The sequence below is a fragment of the Xenopus laevis genome, chromosome 6L, assembly GCF_017654675.1.
Source record: "Xenopus laevis strain J_2021 chromosome 6L, Xenopus_laevis_v10.1, whole genome shotgun sequence".
In the NCBI taxonomy this organism is placed as follows: domain Eukaryota; kingdom Metazoa; phylum Chordata; class Amphibia; order Anura; family Pipidae; genus Xenopus; species Xenopus laevis.
The window spans coordinates 116,937,949-116,961,046 of NC_054381.1; the positions used below are offsets into that span (position 1 = coordinate 116,937,949).

Genomic DNA, 23,098 nt, shown 5'->3' on the forward strand with positions numbered 1-23,098 from the left:
ATTCTTCTGGATTAAAGTCTATGGTGAAGTGCATAAACAATGTGCTTGTTGCACACCATAATATACAACCGTGGACCACTCAGTAAAATAAGAATAAGAGAACTTTGGCAGTGACTAGGGAAACTCGACAGGCAACACATTTGTAATATGTCACATCAGAATTTTAAAGGAAAAGTAACACCAAAAAAATTAAAGTGTTTTAAAGTAATAAAAGTATCACCGTTGCCCTGTTCTGATGTGTTTGCTTCAGAAACACTACTATAGTTCATATAAACAAGCGGCTGTGTAGCAATGGTGGAAATTGAAAAAAGGCTGTATGGTACAGGTTAAATAGTGGATAACAGATAACACCATTATGTTCTACAGAGCTTATCTGTTGTGTAACCCGAGTCTTTTCTCCTTTGAATGGCTGCCCCCATTGCTATACAGCAGCTTATTTATATAAACAATAGTAGTGTTTCTGAAGAAAACACAGCAGTTTTACCAGTGCAGGGCAACACTGCATTATAGGTTTATTACAGGTATTAGACCTGTTATCCAGAATTGTTGGGACCTAGGGGTTTCCAGATAATGGATCTGTCTGTAATTTGGATCTTGATACCTTAAGTATACTAGAAAATAATTTAAGCATTAAATAAAGCCAATAGGCTGGTTTTACTTTAAATAAGGATTCATTATATCTTAGTTGGGATCACGTACAAGGTACTGTTTTATTATTACAGAGAAAAGGGAAATCATTTTTTAAAAGTTGAATTATTTAATTATAATGGAGTCTATGGGAGACTGCCTTACCTTAATTCGGAGCTTTCTGGATAACAGGGTTCCGGATAAGGGATCCCATACCAGTACTTTTAAAACATTTTCATTTTTTGATGTTACTGTTACTTTAAACTATAAAAAACACATAAAAGTAGTACACAACTGTGAACATGTGAAAGAAGTTAGAATCTGGTGTTTGCAGGAAGGCCATTTACAATAACATAAGTATGCATTGTTATCAGGTAAGTTTTAGAGAAGCCATGTCTGTATAGAAGTACTATACCTGCAGCTCTGTTTGAAAGAAGAACTTCTGCGGACAATGGGCACAATCATAGATCTTGTCCTCCTGTCCATGGGCTGAGAAAATGTGTTGCTGCAGCTTGTTTGCCTGTACGAAAACTAGAACAGAGAGCCTTCATTACAAAGATGCCTTACAACATGTGTTATTAAATGAAATTAAATATTCTTTTCACCAGTCTTTTCATTTTGTTTATCAGTGCTTCACAACTTTTCTTTTCTAGTGGGCTTATAATAACAGGTATGGGATTTTAAAATCTTTGGTCTTCTAAAAAATCATTTAAACACTAATTACACCCAATAGGCTGGTTTTGCCTCCAATAAGGATTCATTGGGGCAAATTTACTATAGGGCGCTGATTTACTGACGGTCGCTGGTGAAAGAGATAGACTCTAGCGCTACTTCGCTCCCTTACACCTGGCAAAGTTGCGCTCTGGCAAATGGACACAACTACACAAATTCACTAAGATGCAGATTTTTCTGAACGTTACCTCTTGCCTTTGCCACCTCAGACCACGCGAATTGCAATAGAGTAGATAGGAGTAGTGGCGGAACTACCGGGGGAGCAGGGGGTGTGCGAGCGGGCCAGGGAAAATTGTGTACGGAGGGGGGCCCGGCTGCAAGTCCCGCACCAGGGCCCGCCCCCCTCTAGTTACGTTACTGGGACTTCCCAAAAAAAATGCTGGTGACTTTTCATTTTTCAGGGTGATATGCTGCAAAAGATCGTAAATTTTTTCTGGGGTACCCGGCTTCTCCCCTACATTTCCTAACATATGGCACATAAACTATACTGTGGGCTCATGTGTAGGGCAATATAACAACTTTATTTTATTTTATTAAGGTTTCCCGGGCTTGTGTAGTGTAATGTATTTGCTGCAACATATACATCTATTGAACTTAATTCCCACTGTATGCAAATTAGGCAACACTAGCGCAACTTCAATTTGTTTGCCGCAGTAACACTAGCGCAACTTCGCCAGCGTCCAGCCCCCTGGCCGCAACTTTGGATTTTAGTGAATTGGCGTTGTCCTGGCGAATCTACGCCTGGCGAAGTGTTGCGATGTAAGCAAAGCCGTCGCTGGCGAATTTTCGGAGGTTAGTGAATTTGTCCCATTACAGTACATTACATGGTCCTGTTTTATTATTACATAGAAAAAGGAAATCATTTAAAAAATTTAATTCATTTGAATTGATTAAAATAGAGTCTATGGGAGATAGATAGATGGCTTTAATAACTGTATACCAAATATCAGTGGACAAATTTATAATGAGAGCATCACTAGGCTACATTGAGTCATTGCACTTGGATAAAATGCCTTTACAGGAGAAGAGTAGGGATGTAGCGAACTGCCGATTTGGACAGTTCGCGAACTTCGAACACCCGCTAAAATCGTTCGATTCGAACGATCAAAGGATTTTAATCATTCGATCGAAGGATTTTCATTCGAATCGAACGATCGAAGCCATTCGATCTAATGCTTTTCATTCGATCGAATGCTTACAATCGTTCGAACGAATGGAAATCGTTTGATTTTTAGCGGTCGAAGGAATTCGAATGGTCGAATGGTCGAACGATCGAACGCGAACTCAAAATGCGAACGTTCCCAAACGTTCGCGAACATTCGGCGGACGTGAACGGTCGAAGTTCGCGCGAACTAGTTCGCAGCAGAACAGTTCGCTACATCCCTAGAGAAGAGTGTAAAACATGTCTGGGATGGAAGAACACCACTTACACCCAAACATTAAAAGTTTGTTTAAAACCATTTTTTCTTTCATTATTATTCTTCCATAACAATGCATCGCATAGCTTATTCACCAACGTCATGTATTTTCATTAGTGAGTGAATTTTCCTGAAAGGTTTATGCATGGTTTTAAGATTAAGGGGGGGGTTGCAGAGAGCCAGTGATGTTCAATATTCTCTATTACTTGTTGTTTTCCTCAACCTCAAAACTATTCCTTTCGTATGTAAGCTGACCTATTGTTGGAATAAGAAATTTAGCAGCATTATCATAAAAAAAAAGCTGTATTACAATCACATTAAGACAAAGAGATGTGTTTTAATTTCCTTGGGTTTCCATCAGCTCCAATACAGTTCAACAACTGTAACTTTTCATACAGACGTCGGTATCTCATTGTCAAACAAAGTTCCTATTACTACAAAGATTCTAAGCTGTGGGAGCATAGACTGGAATGTGTAACTTTGTTGCTGAAAAGTAAAGAAACAGATTTCCGAAAGACGCAAACTATAAAACCTAGCGGGCGCATCAGCAAACAAGAGGAATGTCAGATGTAAAACTGTTAAGGGACGGCATCCAGCAGATACTTCAGGGCGCGCATTGAAAAAGGGAAATCGGTATGTTCTTTTTGGGCACTTTTAGATCAGCGAGGCCTACATAGAGGAACCAAGGGTTTCAATAATACAAACGTGTTCAATTTTAATGACTACAAAACAAGGCCCTAAGAATGTGTAACAGTTTACCTGGGAGACAGACTATTAATAATTAAATTGTATATGCCAGAGGCAGTATTTGGGTTGGCAGCACTGACTTCTGATGTTTGCTTGGTGCACTGTGACCTACAAAAAAAAAAAATAGTGCAATATTTATCCGTCTAGGTAGGGGCGGGTTGATTAGGGATGCTGGTATTTTGCTCGCGCTCCAGTCTTATCATTATAGCTCCACTAATTTGCAGGCCAGCTGAAAAAAGTTGGGATGTTACTTTAGTGACTCATGCATTTTAATCCCATTTGCTCATTAGGTTATGACCACTGATCTCATAAGAAAATTAAACATAATTGCATTATTTCAAGTTGAGATTTGATTTTTTTTAAGTGTTTTTTTTATTTATGTTAACCCGTGCCTAGCTAGAAACTGAATGGAAATTCCTGGTACAGCAAAGAATATATATCTTATCCACATATCAGTTGCTGTGAGTTTTGCATCTGCTGCTGATCTGTTTGGGAACACTGGTAGGTGTAGTTTATCCAGCAGAAAAGATGTACTGTAGGTTCTAGATCACTATAACGTGACTGATAGGGAAGTGATGGAGCAATCAGGTTCAAATGCTCATTTGCTAATAGATAACTATGTGCTGTTTGTAAATAAAGGTAATATTTTGGCTTACAGCACACAAAGTGGGTAATAGTGGCCAGTTTACATAACTAGGAATTATTTTCATAGATTTCTGAATGGTAACACCTCCACAACCTATTCTCAGAAACATAGAATTGCCAAAAATAACTGATTTATCTTGTCTGCCCAGAAATGCTTTTATTTATTCCCCGCCACTAGCAATCTTTCTGTAAGTAGCTTGGAATAGCACTCAAGGGAGGAGAAATTGATGCAGCCCACCCAAATGCTGTGCTGTCTGTTCTGATAAACATTATGATTGCGGGATATGATTCATGTATATATATATATATGTAACATATATATGTAAAATACAGTATATATATACAGTATATATATTACAGCTGTGTGTTCTGTGGTTGTGGATTATGATACATGTGTATATATATATATATATATATAAGTTTGCAAAAACGCTGTTGCACTCTAGGGACTTTTGCAGATAAAAAAAAGAACTTTATTTAGATTATATATATATATATATATATATATATGTTTGCTTTAAAACAGATGGGCAGTAAATGCCACCTGCTGATTGGTTGCTATGGGTCACTGCTGCTGTGCAAACGTGGTCCCCTTTATTACATAACCCCATTTGTGCAGTATATAATAAATGGGTATTTAAGTTGAAACATTTTTAGCTGAAAATTAAAAATCGCCCATACCAGCTCCCACTAGCCACTATATATACTACTAGGGCTACCATGCACAGTTGTGCACAACTACCATGTTGTATTGGGATATTAACAAAAGACTTACATTAGCAAATCTCCTATACTTCCACTTATTAAAAATGCTGATTTTCAAAAGGATTTGCTCCTTTCAAAATAGATGCCATGGGGTCAAAACAACACCCTGCATGTGCCTGTTTCTCCTCAACAAACAGTAAATGGCAGCATCCAGTACAATGGGCCAGTTGCAAAAAAAGCTCCTCAGTAGCTTATTATAGCTGGTCAATAGCTACATCAATATCGGCAACGGATTTCAGGCCTTCTGCAGTATTAGAGAATTGACATATTGGATAGACGGTAATACTGCTATGCAGAAGATGACTTTCATTCAACCGAGTACAGATCACTGGGGATACCGACTTGACTCTTTTGTGAGCAGTGCTGCATTGACTGACAGACTTCAGATGATCTCATTATGCTTTTATGCACTATACTATGGAGAGATACCTATATATACACACACGAGATACACGCACAGCCTACATATACACTCAAACATATATGGGTAAATACACATCATGTTTTAGAAACTTATAAAAGTAACATTAAAATGAGGAACGGGGATGTGCAGGTCTCTTTCAGGGTCATTCAGCCTGTGACTAACTATCATTGAAGCTTATGAAGGGTGCTGAAGATGAACCACAGGTTGGATCCTTATGCTTCGGTTTTATCATTCATATCACACAGAAGAAAGTATGCTATTATTATGATATTTTGTTTCTGTATTACAGAAAAAGACGTTTCCTTCAGGTGAGAGGATTTTCTCCACTAGATGTCACTGTTAGAGCACCACTACCGCTAGCTATCATGTTGTCTCATAATAATAGTGGTAATGAAGGGGGACACCATCAATTGGTATTTTTTACCTTTTTTTAAGCTTAAGAAAATATGCAGCTCAATATAGTAAGAAAAGTCGGTGGTTTCTAAAGGCCGACTACAACACTTAACTATATATGGAATAGAATTGTGGATGCCAAGAAAAAAAAAATAGTTTTTGTCAGAATTGTCATTGCTCGTGTTGGTGACCGTGTTATATTCAAATGATGATGTCATAAAAAGAATTCTATAAAGCCTCATATTAAGCCTGTGCTAAAATTGTATGGCAACTAATCTGTGACTGCTGTGACCAAAAAATAAAAACATTTTCAGATGCTAATAAGATTTATCAGAAGTCTTTGAGCATTGCATTCATATACTTTTATCCCCTCCAAAACACACCAGTTCCATCCCAAAACCCAATCAATTGGAAACTTAGATTGTGAGCTCTCTAGAATCAGAATGGCCTACAAGTAAGGAGCATTTGGCAGTATGATAGCTATATTCTAAAATAAAAAATATTATGAGCATTAAGAAAACAGTTTGTTGTTACTGTGTACTGGTGCAATAATAAGGTTTTGTTTAGGGGATTCTTTTTACTCCTCTAATTCTAATGAATTAGAAGAAGAGTTGGATTTAAAAATGTTTTAACAGGCACTGTGATAATTGGTCTGTGATTAAGCCATTTTAGCAAAACATGTCCCACTGATCCCCTCCCTGCATTGGCATTTACTTCTCTGAGTTATGAATAAAGCTGCCTGGGGGTGATGCCAAATCAGTACTGCTCTGGCTTTTTATTTTAAGTGATCCATTTTGTGATAACAGTTTTATATGCCTAATATTAACAACCATTCAGTGGCCCTGCTATTGCACTGCAACTTTGACTGTTGGGAAATGGAAGTCCCAACCTGATTTTTTTAGTGATTGTTTTGATTTGTTTAGTGATTTGATAAAAGATTTGTTCCATGTTTTTGGATTTGTGACCCCAGTCATTGTAATGTATTACTATGGCTTGTGAAAGGGATGTTGGCTTTAAAATAAATACTGTTCAACATGAATTTGTGAAGCAGAGTAGTTGTAGGTAATACATGATTTCCTCTTTATTGTTTGCCTGAACATTTATTTTGCTGTCAGTCATTTGATACCTTCCTTCCTTCACCCAAAAAAATTCAAAATCCTATTTTTTCACATTAAGTCATGCAAAATGCACTTTAATTACACTATATAAATTATTTGAATCTTGTTTCCTTCAGTCTGCAAACTCATAATTATAACAAGCAGGCAGGAGCCATGTTGTGGACACTGTTATTAAGGCAAGACTTGCATCATCTCAAAATCTTGTTTGTGCACCAGAATGGGGGACCTGATGTCCATCCACATGCCCTGGCTACACAATTATAAGGTGATGAGAACGGGGGAATGTGGGGAGAGCAGTGACATCTAGGAAGTGCTGAATGGAAAGTGAAAGTAATTCACTGCCCCACCTCTATGCCTAAAGCATAGAGGAGTGGCAGACAATATTTGATTGACAGCTGAGATTTTTAAATGAGCTTACTACAGCTATGAATGCTTTAATAAAAAATAGAAATTGGATTTCATGTTTAATTTGAAAAGGACTTTTATTATACAGATTTGTGTGTCTGGGTGACAGGTCCACTTTAAAAGACAATAGCCTGCCCAAGATTTACCTGCCATGTTGGCTGTCCTACCTGCACAGCAATATTCTGACAATACATATAAAATATTACTCTTTGTTAGGGCTTCCACTGTTTCTGCTTATACCACAGATGCACATTTACTTGCGTGCGAATTTTCGCTTCAGAAGTCTCCGCCAGACTTCACGCAACTATGTCAGATGTTATTTCGTGATGAATACCCATATTCATCAAAATCCGAAATTACATTGGCGTATTTTCGTCAGCATGAACATTTCAGAACAAATTTTCTCTAGAGTTACTTTCTTTCTAGTGAAACTTTATTAACTTGCATCAATTTAAATTCAGTGGGTATAAAAAGTATGTATTTACTAGAGATGGATGGTGGCCATTTTTTATTACAAATGTCCAAGGAAGCAAAATGAAGACAGAGATCCTCTCTAGTCCCAGCCCAATGAGCTTCAAATGTAAAAAAAAGTTATGTAAATAAGATATTTTTAACAATTACTTTTTAAATATGAAAAACCGCCAGCGTTTTAACTTTTGCCTATGACTTTTTTCGAATACAGGATATGATGTCACTGGCATAATAATTTTGAGGATGCAGCTTCATTGTATTGTATAACAGATTTTGGTGAAATGGGTAACAAATTGAAATTTTCACACTTTGATAAATTAGAGGATTTATGATCGTCTGCCTGAGTGAAAATTCGCAGTGAAAGTTCTCTAGCAACAAGGTAATTCATAAGCAAAGTGTGTTACTTGACTTTTAGTAAATAGGAGATATTGCTGCAAATTGTCTCTTTAGTAGGGATACACCAAATCCACTATTTTGGATTAGGCTGAACTGAACCCCAGAATCCTTCGCTAAAGATTTGGCTGAATAATGAACAAAATCCTAATTTGCATATGCAAATTAGGGGTGGGAAGGGAAAAACATTTTGTACTTCCTTGTTTTGTGACAAAAATTCACGCAATTTCCCTCCCCGCCCCTAATTTGCATTTGCAAATTAGGATTCGGTTTGGCCAGGCACTTCATGCCATCTAATTTTTCGTATATACATGGATTGTTGAGACTGGAGGCAGCAGAGTTTCCGGATAGAGCACCACATTGAGTCGCATACAGAATCTTAATTTGCATATGTACAAAACAAGGAAGTAAAACTTTTTTCCACTTTTGCTTTTCTGCCCTGAATTTGCAAATGCGAATTAGTATTTGGTTCGGTATTTACCATGAAGGATTCAGGGATTTGGCTGAATCCAAAACAGTGGATTTGTCACCTCCCTAGTTAGGACACCGTCCAGCTTTTTCTGTTTGTATTATTTTATTTGGATCTTTTAATAAATTTCATGGCTTTCATGGTTTTAGAGAAAATTAGTTTTATCCCGATTCTAGAAAGTTCTAATACCACTAAACTTTTAACCTTTAATAAATGAAACTCTTAGCTTTCTCTGTTGTTCCCATTTTTGAGGGGTACAATGCCAGGTGCTCGGTGTGATAGCAGGGGTGCAAGGCACCAGTACACAGAAGTGGAGCAGGAATGCTGCACTGGGGGGAACCTAAAACAGAGAAATTAGGATTGAGGGACAACAGAAAGTAGCATAGCAACCCTGTGTAATAAGCCTAGCCTATTTTTATTCTGGGCTTTAATTACGAACAGCAAAACTGCGATTTTCAGCTTTATAAATGCAGATAGGATCAAAATGATCATTAGTATCTCATTTACCTGTAAAGCAGACAGGGCACTTAAATGTGCCACCCATTCCTTCGAAACTATGCTCAATGAGATGACACTGAAGCTTGGCTGGCGAGTCAAATGTTTGGCTGCACAGTTTACACTCGTGGTTCAGACCTTCATCTATCGAGGGGGAAAAAAAGAAAGAGACATGCTCAGATTAAAATGATTCCTTTATTCAGACCTATATATTAATGCAAAAGCAACACGTTCAATTGCCTTAATGACTAAATCTAGAAAACGCTGCACGTCTCTACATAACTTCTACAGTATCCGGCACCACCAAAATGATCATAATTCCAAAGTGCGAATTAAACTGCACCTATACCTCTTGAAGAAATAAATGTGACATTAAATGACAGAGATTTACTCCATTTAAATATTACTCCCCAGCACAGCATAATAGATTTGATATGGCTTAATGCCACTGAGTGAATAAATGAAATGACATAATGGAGTAGCTAATTCTTGGCAAGAAGCAAAAAGACACATTTAAAAAAAGGAAGAATTCTTACCATTTGAATAAAAATACAATTTCAGAGACAAAGTATGTGATATATAAGTATAAATAAGTATAATTCACTTGATTATAAATGTACAACTCTTAGGTATTGCCTATTTAAAGTTCTATGATGCCAAGGATAACTATTTTACAATAATATTAACTGCTGGCGGTAGAGTGAAGTAGTTAATCTCACTGTAAGTACTTGGCAAAACAATTTAATAGCCATGCCACCAATATGTTGTTTTAACTACCGTAGCGTACATGACACAAATGTTGTAAACATAATGGTATCAGCCTCATCAAGCTGTCGTTTTCACTAAGCTGTATTGCTTTGCCTTCTTTATTTGTAACTAAAGATGAAATAATTTGTTGGCAGCTATTGATGTTCACTATATACAAATCAAATCTTTTAAATTAGGCCTGTAATTAGGAAAACAGATCGAGCGTTGCTATATTTCATCTGTCTGACTAGACGGCACCATAGAGCTAGAACAGATCTCATCCTAGCAAAACCCTTCACAAAAACAATTTATGCAAGATTTCCACGTGTATTTGGCCAACATGGGGCTTCCGGTCTGCCATGACACTTATTTGCATAGGAATTGTATCGGTTATGGTAAAGCACGGGCATGTCATTTTTGAGATGCACTTCATTCAGACTGCCTAGAGAGCAGAGTGCATGGAAACCAGTACAGGTATGGGATCCATTATCCGGAAACCCGTTATCCAGAAAGTTCTGAATTACGGAAAGGCCATCTTGCATAGACGACATTTTGTCCAAATCATCCACATTTTTAAAATGATTTCCTTGTTCTCTGTAATAATAAAACAGTACATTTTACTTGATCCAAACTAATATATCATTAATCCTTATTGGAAGCAAAACCAGTTTATTTGATTTATTTAATGTTTACATGATTTTCTAGTAGACTTAAGGTGTGAAGATCCAAATCATGTAAAAATCTGTTATCTTTAAAACCACAGTTCCCGAGTATTCTGGGTAACAGATCCCATACCTGTATAGGCAAATATAAGGCAAAATACCTTGACCCTAAATGGAGGCTTTTCCCCCATAATTTATAAATACTGCTCTGCACCTTCAGCTATTCTCTGCCCAATTGTTTATCTAAGAAGTGCTTGCATATGTCACTAACCCCACTTAGAAAACAAATGCTCTGAAAGGCTACCCATTTATTGTTATTGCTACTTTTTAATGCTCATTTTTCTATGCAGGCCTTCTATTCATAATCCAGTCTTTCATTCAAATTAATGCAAGGTTGCTAGAGTAATTTGGACCCTAGCAACCAAATTGCTGAAATCGCAAACTGGAAAGCTGCTAAATAAAAGGCTAAATAACTCAAAAACCACAAATAAAAATAAAAGAAAAATTGTCTCAGAATAGCACTTTCTACTTCATACCAAAAGCTATTTTAAAGTTATTTTTAATAATATTTCCCACCCAGTACTGACCAGAATGCCTTAGTTAAGCAAATACAGTGTTGAGTTCTCAAACCTTTTATGAACTTCTCTTCTCTTATTACACGGACATTTGTTTTATAACTTACTGGCTGCAAGTAAAGTTAATAAATGGAAAATGAGAAATCTTCCAGCACCCACATATCACAGGGCCGATTATAACATATGGTGAGGCATTTACATTTCTACTTTCCTGCACGGTTCATGATATTTATAGCAAGGAAAGAAAGCTCACCAATGGTAGACAGAGCCTTAGCATGGTTTGATAGGGAGGGCATCAGGGGTTGTGAGCAAAACCATTGTATCTAGTCTGAATTATATCTGGAAACAGGGTCGGACTGGGCCGGCGGGACACCGAGAAAAACCTGGTGGGTCCATGGCTGTTGTGGGCCCGCCGACCTAGATCCGCACCCTGAACTGCTTCTTCTTGCCGCGACCTCCCTTCTTCAGGCTGGTCACAGCAAAAACACATTGCGCACATGCACGGCACAGCGGGACCCCTGAAACTGCAGCCCAGATGGGCCGTGGACCCCACAGCCTTGAAAATCACATAAAGTTAGCAGTTAGTCCTGTACTTTATAAAACTGGAAAGTTTTGAACAATGCAAAATTTGTCCAAACCAAGCTCATTTGGCCCAACCAAACATCTCACTGACTAGTCTATTATCTGAGATTTTCCTACAGAATAAAATGTTTCTTGGGATATTTATCTGAACGGGTTGGAATGCCCCCAGAATATCTTCAGTAGGTACAGGATCAGTTATTCAGAAACCTGTCATCCAGAAAGCTCATATTTATGGGAAGGTCATCAAATGCTTTAAAAATTGTTTAAAAATGTCCTTTTTCTCTGTCATAGTAAAACAGTACCTTGTGCTTGATCCCAACTAAGATATAATTAATCCTTACTGGAGGCAAAACAATCTGATTGTTTTGCTGGTTAGGTTTATTGTATCACTAAGACGCAACTGGCTGGATTTCTGACCAGTTAAAGTTCAGCTTTTCGTTCTACTGTGCATGCGCAGCCGCGTGAAGACAGAAGAGGATCGCTCCGTGGTGCTCACTGGTATAACCCCGGGCCAGTGCAATTTTCTGCTGATAGGAGCACCGGCCCGGGGTTTCAGGTAAGTCAATCACTTGCGGGTGCCTAACATTTGCCACCCCCAAGTGCACCAAGTAGGGATGCACCGAATCCAGGATTCGGTTCGGGATTCTGCCTCTTTCAGCAAGATTCGGATTGCTGCCGAATCCTTCTGCCCATCCGAACCAAATGCGAATCCTAATTTGCATATGCAAATTATGGGCGGGAGGGAAATTACGTGACTTTCTATCACAAAACAAGGAAGTAAAAAATGTTTTCCCCTTGCCACCCCTAATTTGCATATGCAAATAAGGATTCGGATTCAGTTCGGTATTCGGCCAAATCTTTTGCAAAGGATTCGGCCGAATCCCAAAATAGTGGATCTCTAGCACCAAGCCTTTCCTTCTCCTTTAAATGTACACATTCTCCTCATCCTTGTACTGTCATATCACCCAGTGATAGAAAAAAGCCTCAGTTTCACATTCTACCTGTATTTTAAGCAACTCCATAATTATAGATGCTTAAAAAACGCTTTTTAATTCTGCAAACTTAACAGAACATCACATCTGCATTGTTTCTGTCAGGGCTGCCTAGGGCATTAAATGATACCACAGCAATTAGACACTGCTGGATGGTAGCAGGCTTCCTAGGAAAATCACACAAGTCAGTCGTGAAGGTCGCCCTTAAAATTAGTTTTTTCATTGCCCAGAATTAGGCATTGGCTCCTCCAGCAGCTGAAAGCAAACAAACACAGGGTGATGTTTAGAGGGGTGGGCAATGTGCCAGCGGTTTCTCCTAAAGGTGTCCGGGCACTTTCATGATGAATGGCTGCTGCAAAGAATGAATGAATTTTTTAGAACATCTTTGCCTCACATGCACACTGCCCACAGGGCAGATACCTATAAGAACCTTGGGACTAATTGGTGGGTGTTGGGTTTATGAACAAGCTGTTCCGATAACATTAGTAGCTTTGCCTCTCGCAGGAGGCTGCATGTTTAATTTAGAAATTTTTTACAACAATGTACATTTATTTGCCAAAAAAAAAAAAAGCAGCGTAGTCTATAAGTTGAATTAGACCACGTCGTACCTGTACACTGAGAAACATGGCACGACAAACAAAGCTTTAACTAACAACGATAAGCTCGGAGGAGAATAATAAGCTAAGCGTTAGTAACAAATGTATTCTTGCCATGTTCAACCACACTGCGTGCGTATCCATTTTGAACACAACATGTTGGATACTACCAGGAGAAATCTCCGGTAGAATTACAGCCTGCAGGATTTGCTGAGGGAAAAAGAAAAAAAAAATCAAAACACAATTTCTCGTGCTAGTTCTACAGCAGAGTTAAATGTATGCTCTGATAGCTCCAAAGGCTCCACATTTCCGTCGGTAGCAGAGGTTGATAAAACCCTAAAGCAGTCAAATCATTAAACAAGAGATCACTTCATCAGACCCTGATCTAGGAGCCCTAAGTTAATGCTCTTTTCCCTGAAAGGCACCATCTTAGTTCAACTACAATCAAATGTACACTGGCATTCTTGCATGCAGCTGTTATTCCTCAACTCACTGGAGACTTCTTTGTATTGTCTGATCAACACTTCAGCCATTACTGAGCGCCAATTTGTAACGGTTTGTAAGTAGGATTCTTTGTACTGCTCACTCCAGGGACTGTCCAGAAGGGTCCTTTAACCTCAAAGACTGCATGTATCCATAGGCTAAAATCCAAAGCAATAAACCCACTCCGAGCACATTCAAATATGGCAGGGAATTTACCAAAAGCTCTGACTGCCACAGCAGTAAACTACATCCCAAGCAAAATTTAAAAAGCCCGAAGATGTTGTCAATAATATAACCTTAAAAGTCTCCCATAAAAACAAGGCAGCACCCGCTTCTGCTCCATTTTTACTCATTTCCCATGCCTTTTTAACAGAATCTATGTGCTTCAAGGAATGTGCTCAGCAATACAGCTATAGTTTGGGGAACAGTTCACAGATTAATCAAATACTTTACCCTAAAAAAAAATTGCTATAGGTGCGAGTGCCCAGTCCATAACATACGGTCTCTTTAAAAAAATACTTTGACTTCATACTTCGCCACTTTAAACCTACCGAGCTGTAATGTTAGCCTATGGGGACCTTCCCCAGCACTTTTCTAAGCTTTTTTTGATCGAATAAAAATCCTTTGATCGATCGCTTAAAATCGTTCGAATGATTTTTATTTGATCGTTTGATCAAAGTATTTGCGCTAAATCCTTCGAATTCGATATTCGAATTCTAAGGATTTAACTTCAAGGGTCGAATTTGAGGGTTTATTACCCCTCGAAATTCGACCCTTGATAAATCTGCCCCTAAGTGGCAGATTTATCAAGGGTCAAAACTGTCATATTCAACTAGGGAGTTTAAATTCGATTTTCGAGATTTATTATACTCTGGCCCTTTAAGAACTTGAATTGGACTATTCGCCACCTAAAACCTGCCGAATTGTTGTTTAAGTCAATGGGAGATGCCCAGGGATCAATTTGGAGTTGTTTTCAGCCTTCCTGACATTTTTTCTCTTGAATTGAGTTTTTAAAATTCGAATCGTATTTGATTCTAATTGGATTCGAGTTTTTAAGTCGATCCTATTCACCTGAGTTTAAAAAAATTTGATTTTTTTTATAAATTTCGATTGATATTTAGAGTTCACGGGAGTTTATTGAAATTTTAAAAAAAGTCACATGAATTCGAAATTCTAACCATTCAAGTGCCTTTTACAGCTAACACCACTCATTGCATAACAATGGAAATGTATACCATACAGGAAAATCTATAGCACTGGCACGCTGGTACCTCCATGTTAGTGTTGGGATTTCTACAATGTAAGCTGGCTGCATGGAAGGTAACATATGGTAGACAGGGTACCCTACAACCCAATCTGTGTTAAATATTAGTAGTTACTTCATAGTAATATTCAATAGTAAATATAAGTTAATTATCCCCAAAACAGTCTCAATTGTGTGTGAGGTGTAAATATGACTCCAGTAGCTAAGTTCAGCCATAGTGAGTTGCTGTATAACCCCTTCTGGAGTATGAGCTGGAATTGAAGCTTTATTTGAAGGGATATCGATTAGATTTACTTTTTACTTTTACTGCTGGGGAGGTGCTGCTCGATGATGTCACAGCGACAGAGAATGAACAATTTGTCATGCTTACGGGCAAAGAAATGGGCGGATTGGGGATATGTAAGAATTCAGAAAAAGGAGGGAGGGTTTAAAAGACAGCTTTATATGGGGAGGAAAACATCATTAATTACTAATTTACTGGTAACTACATTGCCGTAGAGCAAGGATTCTGTTGTTTTCCAGAAAGTAAGAAATAGTAAAAGGAACTAGATTCTCCCATGCAAGTACAGGAGTACTTGTTCAAGTAGTGTATGGTATGAGTAAGTAAGAAACAGTAACAAGAAATAGATTCTCGGATGCAAAAACAGGAGTACTTATTCAAGTGGTGTATGGTGTAACTAAGTAAGAAATAGTAACAGGAAATAGATTTGCCCATGCAAGAACAGGAGTACTTGTTCAAGTGATGCATGGTGTAAGTAATAGTAAAAAGAAATAGATTATCCGATGCATGAACAGGAGTACTTGTTCAAGTGATGTATGGTATAAGTAAGAAATAATAACTGGAAATAGATTCTACCATGCAAGAACAGGAGTATTTATTCAATTGGTGTATGGTATAAGTAAGTAAGAAATAGTAACAGGAAATAGATTCTCCCATGCAAGAACAGGAGTACTTGTTCAAGTGGTGTATGGTATATGCATGGTGTATACAGGCAGATTTGCTGCCAACTCTGTCTCTCTGCCCAAGAAATAGTTTGGGGGTTTGGCTAATATCTATCGGGCAGACGTGATACTGTCTCTACTGTACAGTCAAAATTGTTGATCCGAACATCATACCAGATCAATTTGGCTCACCACCTGGATGACCAAATCAGGCAAAGATATTTCTGTGTGTAGCTAGGTTTAGATGAAGAAATAATAAAAATAATAAACTATAAAAATCAAATCTCTGATATTTACATTATAATTACAGTAGAATAGCTATTTTGTAATACTGTATTATCTAACATCTTCTTTACTGAGAGCCCATTACCTATTACATGGTTGAAGGCCAAACTGTATAAAACAGTGATATCATGAAATCTATGGAGTCTATGGTCTGTCTAGAAGCCAGTTGGACAGCCCTACTGTAATACTTCAAGCAGTCTCTTGCACCTGGGAGCTGCACAATACTTGGAAATATAATTTTGAACAGAACTGTACAACTGTTCATTACCAACCCTGAGTTTGACAGTAATAGGAATGTAGAAGATTTTCTTCATAAAACAACTTGACAGAGGTTTGCATAGTGGGAGCTTTTTTTAACCTACATTAAATGGAGGCCAAAAGTGACTGAAAAAAATATTTCCATTAAACTTGTGAGACTGTAACATCTCTGGATTCATTATAGGGTGCTGCACAATGTACAATGTGAATAAAACAGCAGTTACGTGCTTGGGTTAGTATGAAGGTGGATAGACTAAGCTATTTGCCTCAGGCTGATTCTCATTTAATTAAAACTTCTACTCACATTCTCCCACATAGAGTCTATAACAAAAGGAAAGACACCTTATATGTTGGTACATTTTTTAGCCCAAAATGGGAGACACCAATTACAAAGAAACATGTAGAGCAAAAACATATGTTGAGCACTGTTTTTCATTTTCAGTGAATGGAATTACTTCTTAAACAGCTGTATTCCTGAATCCATTCAAATTGTAACCAAAAGTCAATCTAGTGCATCTTTTAGGGCTATCATTCTGAAAGCAAGGGATGCATTTCACTTTAACAACTGTCACCTTTCTTGCTTGGCTGCACCAACTTCTGTCGCCTGCAAGTGTACTAAGCATACTGTACATGTTTATCACTACCGAGGATTATAATAGCAAAGTACACAAAAAAGAATAGCTGTAAATTGTTATCTGGGGAAAGTAGGGATTATGTACAAACCATAGATATAAAACACAATACAGGTGGAGCAGATTTAATTGGTGAATATGGCATTCACAATTCTTTTAGCGGGGAGGAGGCTGAAAAAGCCAAAGGCTTCAGCCAAGTCTGTTTACACTATATAGGTACTACATTTGTTCAAGCTATGACTCCCACAATACTCACTCAGCTGCATGTTGAGGATACTGGAGCAGCAACATATACTTTGTACAATGTAGTGTATAGTATGTTATCAACATACAAAACAGAACAAATTACCTACATCCATGTTTAGCTCTTTTTGCTTTTTAACCGGTGAGTTCTCAGTAAAGGTGGCCATACACGCACAGATATAGTACGAACCAAAGTTTCATATAATATTCAGTGTATGGTGGGAAATGAGGAAAAAAGACTTGTATATCGGTCGTCTCATCAATCAGCCAAGACAGCCGAACATCAGCAAAGGGATACTATTAAATTTGTTGGTTCTACCTGTTTATCTGCTGATTGAGCGCTTGAGCTACCAAAGGTCACAAGAAAGACCATAATTGTAATGTGTATAGAACCTTCAGGTAAGAGCTGGCAAATGAGGAGGAGACAGGGGAAACTTGTTTTGTCATTGCTCATGTCTATAGAGCTCAGATTTTGTTGGATGTGGCCTCACTTTGTGGTCCAAAATTGTTAATGCCCCCCACACTATAGTTCCAGTAATATCCAACATCTAAAATAAGTATCATTACACCTGCTTCCAGGTTTAGAACCAAAGTTCATAGAACAAAGATAATAAATTGTACCATATGTGATCGCAATGAAGGCAGATAATCATGTTTAATGTCCTTTTCAAAATATTTCTGAAAATACATAGACGGGTAGAGGGTCGCCCACGGTACTAATAGGTAATAAGTCATATTTGGAAGTCACAATGAGAGTGACATGGACTCTCATCTCATACTCTTGAACTTTTACTGAATTACAAATCCTAAAATCTCAAGGGATAGAGGGTCATAGGACCTGTATGTAAATGCAAAAAAGAAAAGGTACATGTAATATGCATTGACTGGCTCAGGTCTTAAATCCACAAAATGGAGCATGGGTCTCAGCCACAGTTAATTAAATCCATTATTTTACCGATCAGTTAAAAATAAACATTCAAGTACAAATAGGAAACAATGAACATGGATATATTATGTATTAGAACCAACTATAGCCCACTGTTTATGATATGTCTGCAGGGAGATTATCCCCAATCACTGAGACAGCCGAGTAGCCAATATTAATTCTACACAGCAGTGGACCAGCCGTGTGAGCTATGTACTGTGCAAAACTCTCATCAGGTATTTTTGTTCTGAGCATACAGCAAGGGTCGGGGGGTTTTGTTGTTGTTGCTGGCATGAAGCCATTCCTTGTTTGAGGGAGAATAAACACAAAAGGAGCTTATCTAAGCTATAAGAAGCCATGTCCCTGCAGCAAAAGAAAAAAAAAATAATTGTTAGCCCACAAAAAACACAAACGAATGAAAGACCAATGCGTGTATCCATTAAGAGCCATGGTATTTCATAAGCCAGATGCAGCCATTGGCCACAAAAAAACTGTTATCCCTTAGACTAAAATTACACGCTGTCCTTAGCTATCCTTTGAATCCACACTGAAAGACGTATGGGCTTGCAGACTGCTGCATTTATGTGTCTGCTTTGCAGTGGAGAACAGCAGGTGCAAAACATTAATATACCATCAGGGCTAACCAGTATGTTAAATCAAACATCAATACATGCAAAAATATATTTCTAATTAACGATTATCTTCATGCCATAATACACAACGGTTTGTTGCCAAGGATAGAAGGTCAGACAAAACAAATAACTGCCAAATGTACTCATGGGCTATAAAGAATAAAAGAGAGAAGGCTGGTGGGTGACTGAAGATGGAGAAACATTATCTGGCATCCTTCAGATAAAATAATGGCATAGAAAGGAGGAGGATACCTGTTCCCTAGGTCTAGAAGCATGCTGCTTAATTATTTCATCTTATGCTTTGTTTGAGATCTGTTAAGTCTCTATATACTCACTGACTTGGAGACAAATAATAATGCAACATATTTCTCACCAAAAAAACCCCAATTGGCACAGACGTACCCCACATCTCTTCTTTATCAGTATTTTAGAATGATCCATGGAAAATGAAACTGTTGACGGTTACACTGCCATTAATATGTTCATTTCTGTTTGTACAAAATTATAATATAGATGATACTGTGATTAAAATTGTGGAAGGAGTTATTCTAGTGCAATGGAATCCACCTCTGCTTATATAAAACATTGTGTCTTGCGTTTATTCATATTGAGCATGACATGTATAAAATAGTAATCGAAGCCCCAGCTAATAGCAGAATTATTCCCACCAGTAGATTACATACAAATGAATGCATTCAGGAATCCCTGTCCTTTGTAAAATAAAGTGGTTTTGCATTTGCTCTTTAGTAAAAAAAAGTCTCTGTCAAAATCCATCAAACCCATGATCACATGAAAAAGCTCCTACTCATCTGAACTAAAATAGTTACAAGACCATTTCTTTTTAATTGGACCTTCAACAACCCCCTGTCACCCTATTAATGTAATAAAAGTGAAGGCAACGGTGATTTGGCCTAGGAGCACTAATCCTGCAGCGATAAACTCAAGAGCAAACTGTAAACTTCCAGAAAAATAATGAAGCCCCTCCAGACTGATATATGCAAACATCCATTGCTGTAACCTGAATGGCAATAGTGACCACATATGATCAACTAGCCTGGCTTCTAAAAGAAAGTATATTACTACACACACAAAATAGTCTGTCTCAGTACATGAAATTCTGTTTTCCTGGTTCTTTAGTCCAATATTAAGAAAAATTGTTGGTCAGAACTAATGAATATTCTGGATTAAATATAAACATACACAAATGTCAACAGCCATCACTGTTTAACCATGAACACATACCGTGTTTTAGAAAAGAATGCTTAGCCACCTATCATTTAGCTAAAGTTGAACCTAAAAACGTGTCAATGAGAAACTAGGTAACCATAGATATCCAGTGGCTCTTTACACCTATTGGCTAGAATGTGCGTTCATTATACAGTATAATACTTTTTTAATAATTTCTCAGAGCTTCAGAGCTTAACTGCCAGCCCTTCCCATCCCCAGTTGCTAAAAACCACATCAAATATAGGTATTTTAAAGGGATTCTGACATGGGAAATTGTGTTTTTTTTTTTTTCAAAACACATAAGTTAATAGCGCTCCTCCAGCTGACCTGCACTGAAATCCATTTTTCAAAAGAGCAAACATATTTTTTTTAATATTTAATTTGAAATCTGACATGGGGCTAGATATGTTGTCAGTTACCCAGGTGTCCTCAGTCATGTGACTTGTGTTCTGATAAACATCAGTCACTCTCAGGGCCAGATTTACATAGCGGGCACTCCTAGGCCCATTGGCGTTCACCAATCCCTATCCACTCCAGTTTATTCATGCAAATTTTCATAATCGAGACCAGATCAATGGGTATTGGACACAGGAAATTAAAAAATATATTGTATTACCAGCGCATCCCCACTCTTTTTGAACCACTGTGGGTGTGGTTGGGTCACCCCCTAAAATCCTGCCTCCCTAGGCCGGACCTTGGTGGCCTTTACACAAATCTGGGTCTGGTCACTTTTTACTGCTGAAGCGCAAGTTGGAGTTAAATCACCCCATTTCGCATCCCCCCAGCAGCCCATCAGCAGAACAATAGGAAGTTAACCAGGTTGCAGCTCCGAAGAAAACAGCTCCCTGTAGATATAAGAACAGCACTCAATAGTAAAAATCAAAGTCCTACTGCAACAGTAACACCAACAAATGGAATGACAATTTACTGTTGTACTTAGGGACATAACTACATAGGAAGCAGACCCTGTGGCTACTGGGGGGCCAGAAGGTATAAGGGGCCTCACAAGGCCCTAATTATTGAGCAGTGCCCAGTAACATCAAGTTATGGCACTGGCTGTACTGGTAAAACTGCCATGTTTGCTTTAAAAACACAACTATAGTTCATATAAAAACGCAGTTGTGTAACCATGCGGGCAGCTATTCAAGCACAGGATACACAGTAGATAACAGAAGCTCTGAAGAATCCCATTGTATACTACAAAGCTTATCTGTTTATCCAGTGTCTTTTCTCCTTTTTCAGCTTTGAATGGCTGCCCCCATGGCTACAAGGCAGCATGTTTATATAAATACAGTAGTGTTTCTGAAGCAAACACACCAGTTGTACCTGTACAGCACGAAAGTACATTCGATTTTCATTACTTTAAACACTGTTACTGTTCCGTTAAGCAGTTCCATGACATTAAGTCATCCATGTGACCTTGCCTTAGGTGTATGGCTATAGTTAAGTCAAGGAGGGCAATGAGTTATTTTTTCCCATAAGATGTGGAAATGTTAAGTATAGTTGCTTGCGGTCTTTAGGCAATGGAAAAAACATACAATAATATACGTGTATGTACAGTAAGCTATAGATATTGTTTTGCCCATAGTTCCAGTTGACTTGAGAGGGCTGCCATTTGATACAGATATTTCTAAGGAAAAAAAATATATTACAGGCTTTGACACAAATCTGTAAGAGCCAAATGGTACTGTGAACCAGTAAATACAGGATGAAGAAGTAATTATTTCTAGAATCAGGGATCACCAAGAAGAAAGACAGGTGCAGTCAAGCAGCAAGATCCCTTCTCTGAAAAAACTCAGAAAAAGAAAGAAATCCAACCGAGGATATGAAAGGAATAACGTATTTCCCGGCTAACTATAAAAGGGCACTATTTAGTGCATGTTAAAAAGGTATAAACAGGGTAAATAATCTGATTTATAAAAGGCCACGTTTCACTATCTTCTAGAATCATTACTCTATCACTTTTATTGAACCTAATGAGTTAGCAAGAGAAAAAAAAACCTCTTCCGTACTGCAGTTATCTGAAACACTTTTCCCCCCTAATATCTTTATTAACAGCGACTGCAGATTTAGCTGTAAAAGTTGGATGCTCTCATTTTACCATCATTTTGTCTAAGACAGACCAGTAAACACAATTCCTCTCACTATAATTAGCCTTTTCCTCCAAGGCTCTGAAGTGAGCCTGCCTGCCGTAGATTTAATATCCAGAGCTGTATCCATATGTGCTGCCCTTGTCTGGTCCCAGAGCATATAAACTCCCCTATTAGCAGCCTTGACTGCTTAATTATGCAGATTTTTTTGTACCCGCCTGCCTGTAAAATTACTGTGTCTAACCTTTTTTCCCCTCTCCTCTCCTCTTTTTTTTTTTTTTTTGCACCATGCTGGCCATTCTAATGAAATCGGCATAGGGGAAAGGGTCTGATTTGCAGTAATGGAGGTTGGATCACACTGACAATTTGTCCTTTGTGGGTGTTATGAAAGAAGTCAAGTGCCTTTATCAGACTCTACTCTATCACTCCCAAGGTGAACTGAGTTTAGTTCCTGATGCTTCCTGAGTTTTCCTCGGGCTGTCCAATCAGTGCAATCACTGGGGAGTGTGGTCGAGCTCGCAACAGTCTCTGTATCTAGTTACAGGATCACCAGGGACAGACAACTAACCACCCCCAAGCCTTCTGATGAAAACCTTTTCTAACAAGGCCGCCCAGCGCCAATGAAATAACGCACATCTACATATCCACTGGGTCCCATGTTTCTTGTGCTCATGGATTATGTATCTTGCAGCCTCTAATAAAGAAATGCAGTTCTTTGTTTAATGTTTATCTTGTGCTTGTTAAGCAAATGCTAATGTTGTATCAGAATGCTTTAGTGCTATTTGGGTTGAGGGTGATTTACTACAACACAATCTGCTGTAGAGTAAATTTGGAAGGGGGGAAAAGTACCAGCAAAGGAAA

The 23,098-nt window shown here is 38.1% G+C and overlaps 1 protein-coding gene across 3 annotated transcripts in view; it reads right to left on the minus strand.

Moving 5' to 3' along the window:
- znf521.L (zinc finger protein 521 L homeolog) overlaps positions 1-23,098 on the minus strand; it is a 243,959-nt gene that overhangs the window by 34,777 nt on the left and 186,084 nt on the right. For all 3 annotated transcript variants that reach the window (XM_041566403.1, XM_041566402.1, XM_041566406.1), the window contains 2 exons: positions 9,115-9,246; positions 1,043-1,158 (listed from right to left, as the gene is read on the minus strand). In XM_041566403.1, coding sequence (XP_041422337.1) covers positions 1,043-1,158; positions 9,115-9,246 — 248 coding nt within the window. The remainder of the gene's footprint in view (positions 1-1,042; positions 1,159-9,114; positions 9,247-23,098) is intronic.